General features: G+C 46.5%; 1 protein-coding gene across 1 annotated transcript in view; it reads right to left on the reverse strand.

Annotated features, from left to right (window-relative positions):
* DMRT2 (doublesex and mab-3 related transcription factor 2) overlaps window positions 1-650 on the reverse strand; it is a 6,744-nt gene extending 6,094 nt beyond the window's left edge. Inside the window, exon 1 of the mRNA XM_010582865.1 lies at window positions 4-650. Coding sequence (XP_010581167.1) covers window positions 4-650 — 647 coding nt within the window. The remainder of the gene's footprint in view (window positions 1-3) is intronic.
* Window positions 651-6,766: the final 6,116 nt, after the last annotated feature.

Below are 6,766 nucleotides of genomic sequence, written 5' to 3' on the forward strand. Positions count from 1 at the left end.
GGCCCTCGGGCCGCGCAGGCGGCGGCGGGGGCTGCGCCGCTGGTGGCAGCGTCCCGGCCCGTGAGCGGCGGGGGGGAAGAGCGGCTCCGGGACGCCGCGAGGGCCGCACGCAGGTCTCGCCCCGAGAGCCGGCGGCAGCGGGGCGCCCAGCGCCGGCCCTGCTGTGCATCGCTCTCCCGTGCGGCGGGGACGGCGGGCGTGCAGGTGCAGGTGCCGGTGCCGCCGCCCGCCCGCTCCTGGCATCCCCGGCCCTGCCTTCCTCCGGGAAATTTAGGAGCGAGGTTAGGGCAGGCTGACCAAACGGCAACCCCGCGCGCAGTCTCCCCGGGAGGAATGCTTTGATCTTGCCCTCTCCCCGCGCCGTCGGGAGCAGATTGCATTGCCAAACGCGGGAGATCCCCGCCGCTTCTTCGGCCGGAGATGTGACCGCTTAATCTGAAACAAACTGCCTCTGCCCCCGCCCTGCCCGCCGGCCCCCCTCCTTCCCCGCCCCGGGGTCGCTCCCGGTGCCCGGCCAGGGGCTCCCGCCCTTGCCCGCGCGGGGCGCGACCCGGGGCGGCGGCGCCGGCGGCACCCGTGAGGGCACGGTTTAGCCCCGGATCCGGGCCCTGCGAGAAGCGCTTCTCCTCCGCGGAACGCGAAGCTGCCATCTATTTCCTCCAGGGGAGACCCTGAGATTTCCCTGGCGATCTCACCTGCGCAGAGGGGGAAGAAAGAAATCACCTTTCCCGGTATTAGCCAACCAGTAAAAACCGTGATTTCTTTTGCAGTTTTCCTCCACATGTAGATTTTCTACATCAGACTCCCTCTGTCTCTTGTAAACAGCACTTACACTAAGGTAAACCTGGATAAGAATAAGACTTTTATCCATGACACAGACCTTTCTAAACTGATTGTACCTCAACGTGTTTTGAACAAGCAACTTTGGTATTTATTTTTTTTTTACGTTTGTGTTTTAAACAAGCATTTAGTTTTTTGGGTTCTTAATACCGTGCTACCTAACATATTTGTAAAGCAGCTAGGTACAGAGTCAGAGGAAAAATTTTCTGTTATTCCCGCATGTCAGTCAAATAAATATAATGAATGCATATAATAAGGATGTAAGAAATGTCGAGGCAATGTGTTCACTATAGCATGATATGGAAGTAAATTTTATTGACTGTGACAGTGATTCCACTGCCTTTGTAGGAATGTTTGCTTTGGTAAGGAGGGCAAGGGTTAGCCTTTATGGGGAGACGTGCGTATCGTACCAGGATAATCTTCAGTCGTGTAAAACTGGATTAATATCAAAAGCAGTAACGGTGAGCAGCGCAGAATTGCCACTCTGAGCACAGTTAGGGAAAGTCTGGTGGGAATTCCGGAGGCCTCAACGGAAAGCTTCCCATGGACATGGACTGCGTTGGATCAGGCACAGGGTGCAGCAGAGTTTCCTGTCTACAACCCTTCTCAGCCTGGCAGCTGCCGGGAAGAAGGGATGAGCTCACAGAGAGGAGGAACGGGTGGGCCATGGAGGAAGGGCAGGTTTGCCCTCTGCGGCTGGGGGCTCTGCCCGCTGGTCGGGTCTGCACCAGGGAGGCACATTCTGGCCCGTGCCTCTGTAAACAGGAGCACACAGGCGTGGTGATCATCAGACGAAGCAAGGAAGAAACATGGCTCAGCGGAACTTGAACTCCCTCTTCTGCAGCCTCCAAGTTCGTGGCCAGGGGACATTGGCGCAGACCCAGAGAGACTCCAAGTCAAAAACCAGTCCAAACCAGTCCTTATCCAAGCCTGTGAGGGAATTTTGAATTTAAACAAGAAAAATGCCATGAGGGGGGCTTGTGTGCCATCCGCAGCAGCTTTGCTGTGGCTCGTAAACAAGGCTGACCTTTGGTTTGCCAGCATTTAATAAGCCAGTAGACATTTGGCAGGTCTCTTGCTAAAATGTACTAGAAAGTTGGATCAACTCTCAGCATGAATATCAAGAATCCACTATACAAGCAGTGAGCATAGCAAATTGTCAAGTCAGCAACTAATGTACTTCACTATAATCTTCCCAAATGTCTTAAGTAGTTTGGCAAATCTCTTGTTGCAATAAATTCTAGTGAAGTTTTGGGTGGGTTTTTTTTTTCAACATATGGCCCTAAAAAGTAACTTAGCCAAGAACATTTTTAGAGTCACTGCAGAGTTTGCTGGAGATGTTGTCTCAAAACTTGTTTGCACTCTGGCAGTTTTATTCAAATGTCAACCAGATGCAGAAAGTGTAGGGTTTGGGGTTTTATTTTACAGTCCTGGAAAGTAAAGGTCAAGTCTCTGCAATGTCAATTGTCTTTTTGATTGCCATATTTTAGCGGAAGAGCAAGAAGTCTCACTAATAAACTTTTGTGGTGGGGTTTTTTCCCCCCTCAGGATGCATTATAATCATATGCAAAATATTTAAAATGCCAATAAGACACCTGCTAAATCAAATAAGTTGGGTAGGCTGCGCTGTGCTTAGCAGTAAAAATCCAATCACATAACCATAACTAGCCAAATTGTGTTCTCATTTACTAGGTAGCTAGCATTGCAGTCTCTGAGTAGCCTTACTGAAATTAATAGGATGACCTGAGGTATTAGGCAGCATGAAAAATAGCGTCAGGATCTGGCAATATATCAGTTAAAATAAGCCGGGCAGACTCGGGCGATACTGATACATGCAGGTATCTAGGCCACACTAAAGGCTGCTTGTTATACTCCTACTAGCAAGAAAGTTTGTAGAAGCATTTACAGAGTGTGATACTGCACCATGCAAATACAAGTATCAGACTCTGGGTCACTCACTATGGGTCCCACTATGGAGTATGCAGATGTCCGAGGTGGTGGAGGTGGAAGAGGTCAGTGGGATCTGCTCAGCGCTCACAGCATGTCAGAGTGAATGTGAGACACTTTGGCTCTCTGAAAACTGTGCAGAAAACACAGTGTAGTACATCCTTACCTGTGACATTTCCACTGAAGGTCTCTGAAGGATTTTGCCATCTACACTTCTGAGAACTTACCTTGAAATCAGATGAGCCTTTACTGTAACTCCATGGACCAGGAGATCTGTCCACATGCCACGTGGACACGTGCAGGTACTGTGAACTCCCACTCACTTGGTTCTTGGACATCAGCTGAGGAAACAGGAAAGCAAAGGATGAACTCCCAATACAGCAGGTGTGATGCTGATGCATCTCAAACTCCTCCCACGCTTAAAGGGAAGCATTCATGGGTGCAGAGCCCCCTTCCAGAAGATTTTAGGTGATGTTTGAGGTGAAAGAGATTTCTGCAGTGGTACAAATAAAATCTTACCCTATTTGGGGGGGTTGGTTTTTTCTTTTTTTTTCGATTTGTTTTCAGCTTGTACTTCTGCATATCTTCTGTTTTGCTTTGTTGAGGCTAGGTTCAGAGGCAGCACTGAGAGAATTAAAAAGTACATGGGGTTCAGAGATAGAAACAGGTATCTTTGGGACTCTGGAAGTAGAATCCTTGCGTCAGAGGTATTTTAAGTACCCCAGACAGCCTGGCAAAATTTTTGATATCCAGGGAATTTTCCAGTACAGCACACTTGGTCCACACATCATTCCTACCAAGTATTTTGGAGGGGGGATGAGTATGGCTGGAGCCAGCCTTTGTCTCTCTGTCTCAGCTGCCATCACTGGGACCTTCAACTCCCCTCAGAGTCAATATAAATGGAGGGATGACACCAGGGTCACCTTCTGAAGGGATGGTATTGCCACCACAGGACAGAAGCTGGTGCCCTAGCTGGACACAGCACCTATGCGCTAAGGGACATTTAGGAACATCTCATTTGCTGCTTCTCTTGCCCTGCTTTTGGTGCGCTCTTGGTTGCAGTGCTAAGCAGTGGTTTTGCAAACACTCTTGTTGGGCAGAGGTGCCTCTGCCCCATCTTGTGAATTTGTCCCATAGCAGAAGGGAGCAGGACTGAAGTATCCATTTTTGTTCTGACGTACATCTGTGAAGAGGAACACGGGAGCTGTAACTGCTTCAAACTCTTTTCCCCTCACAAGCGCACCTGCTCACTGACTGGCTTAAATTTGACTCTTGGAATAGATATCCTGGTCATGCCCGTAGGCAGACCCATCCTGACCAGGCATTCAGCACTGTGGCTCAACACGTGGCCACACATCAGATTTATCTGGATACACTGTTTTCTGAAATCATCAAAGAAAAAGCAAACAATACATGAGATGATTCCTACATTAGACAGACCATTGCTAGTGTAGAATGTATTATAATTATATATTTAATAAATGCTGTGTTTATTATTATAAACATAAAACTAGGTGGAAATCTAATGCATAAAGCCTTCCCAAAAGGTGCAGCCCTTCAGTATTCTGGGATCAAACTCTTCCCTTCATTCCATACAGACACTCCATTGAAATCCTTGAGATTAAATGGGCATAAGTCTGAGTTTAACATATTGCAGATGTGTATATATATTAAGAACATTGGGTGCATTGTACTCAGAAATGCTATTTTACTTATGGTATTTTTTCAGCACTTATGATTACTTGCAATAATAAAAAAGACTATTCCACAAACTGCGCTAAGATCATATGACATAGCGAGCACACTGTCATCTACTTCATGATTTAACATCTGTGACACTTTGGTAATTCGCGGTGTTTGGCCATCCAACATGATATCAACTACGCAAAGTGTCAAACCACGCAGTGCAAAAAATTAACCAATTCTAGGAGTAAAGGACTTTAACCAGCTCTGCTGAACTCAACAGAAAACCTCCTGTGTTGACTGTAGGCAAAATTGGGTAAGGCCTGTATTTAATTTGTTTTGACTTGAAAGGGAAGATAGCGTGCTGTTCAGAGATTCAGCCTGCCCTACACGACCAGTTCACTGGCAGTATGATCCAGTGTTGTGGTTTAACCCCAGCCAGCAACTAAGCACCACGCAGCCATTCACCCCCCCCACCCCCCCACCCAGTGGGATGGGGGATAGAGTCAGGAAAAAAAAGGTAAAACTTGTGGGTTGAGAGAAGAACAGTTAAATAGAACAGAAAGGAAGAACTAATAATGAAAATAATAACAATAATAAAATTAAATTACTAATAAAAGGATGGAATATACAAAACAAGTGATGCGCAATGCAATTTCTCACCACTCACCAACCGATGGCCAGTTAGGTCCTGAGCAGCGATCCAGCCCCCAGGCCAAGTCCCCCCATTCCATACATGGTATGGAATACCCCTCTGGCCAGTTTGGGTCAGCTGTCCTAGCTCTGTCCCCTTCCAATTTCCTGTGCCTCTCCAGCCTTCTTGCTGGCTGGGCGTGAGAAGCTGAAAAATACTTGACTTAGTCTAAACACTACTTTGCAACAACGGGAAACATCAGTGTGTTATCAACATTGTTCTCACACTAAATCCAAAACAGTATACCAGCCACAAGAAAGAAAAATTACTCTATCCCAGCCAAAACTAGGACATCCATAAATGACTGGCCTTGAAGAGTTTCTTGCCGGTTCTTCATGGACTATTCACCTCAGAGAGGTGAGAGGAGCTGCTGTGCCACAGGGCTGGGGCAGCACCACCTTGCTGACATTGGTCTGGCACTGCACATCTCCGTCTCCTCTGTGACTCCAACCTGAGGGATTTTATCTTTAGGGCCCACTTTCCTGGTCTGTAGGGGACATTTTCCATCCCATATTGGACTGCAGCAGAGAAACACCAACACCTCAGCCAGAATGTCCAACCAGTTGATACCATCTGATTTAACTACGTACTAAAGACCTGGGTGATACACAATTTGGGGGATATATTGCTATAAATGACTAGCTCCCTTCTCTAAATAGTGATGAGAAATTTTTTTTCAAAGCACATTTATGATAGCAAGACATGTCCTACTAGCTGGTTCAGGGTGGGGGGAAAAATCATCCAAATTTTTAACCAAGAAGTAAGGAAACATGAGAATGTGCCCAAGGACCTAGCTGTTTGTAGTGGTGTACTGAGTTAGGAAACTTATCATCACTTCAACAAGGTACCAGAATTTCTTGCCATAATCATTGAAGTAGTGGTCTCCATAATCAGCCCACTGAGGGATGTACAACAACAGGAGATACACCCCAGCCTCAAGTGCTGCTGAATGAACTCTGCTGATTTCAGCCAGAGGCACCATAAAATCCTAACCATGAAATTGTGGAAGTAAACTGTGGCTTGCCCCCAACTTCCACAAAGCCAGACTGCATCCAGTTAGGGATCACTGCAACACGAATGTGCTAATCTCTTGCTGTCCCGATTCCTTCCAGCTTTTCTTTGGCTGTACATCATGCATCTCTTAAAATCAGCAGAATTACCATACATTAAAAGGAACGTATTACAGGGATGTTGATGTGTTTCAATACAAGGAAAATTTTTCTGGCACCTAAAAAGAAATATTCATCTAGCCAAGAATGAATTTTAATCAATTTGTTACCTTTTATTCTTTGTTTACTAGTAAACTAGGAACTAGTTTAAGTCTAGGAACAAAAGACAATTATATTAGTAAAGGTTTAGGAACAATAAGATTTCCATTGTAACTGAATCCCAAATAACAGGGACATAAATTGACGAATAAGGTCTTCCTTTTACTTGTGCGGGTGCAGAACATGCCCTCCAATGCAATCACATCTCTCCACAAGTCTGTGGACTAATGCTCTGCCTGCATTAGGGCTGCCTGCCCAGCAGCATGTAACACACACAAATGCTGGCAAGGTAAAAATGTCATCACACATGGTTTGAGAACTCTGTTCCATGATA

Source organism: Haliaeetus leucocephalus, unplaced genomic scaffold (assembly GCF_000737465.1).
Source record: "Haliaeetus leucocephalus isolate CR32 unplaced genomic scaffold, Haliaeetus_leucocephalus-4.0 Scaffold849, whole genome shotgun sequence".
NCBI lineage: Eukaryota > Metazoa > Chordata > Aves > Accipitriformes > Accipitridae > Haliaeetus > Haliaeetus leucocephalus.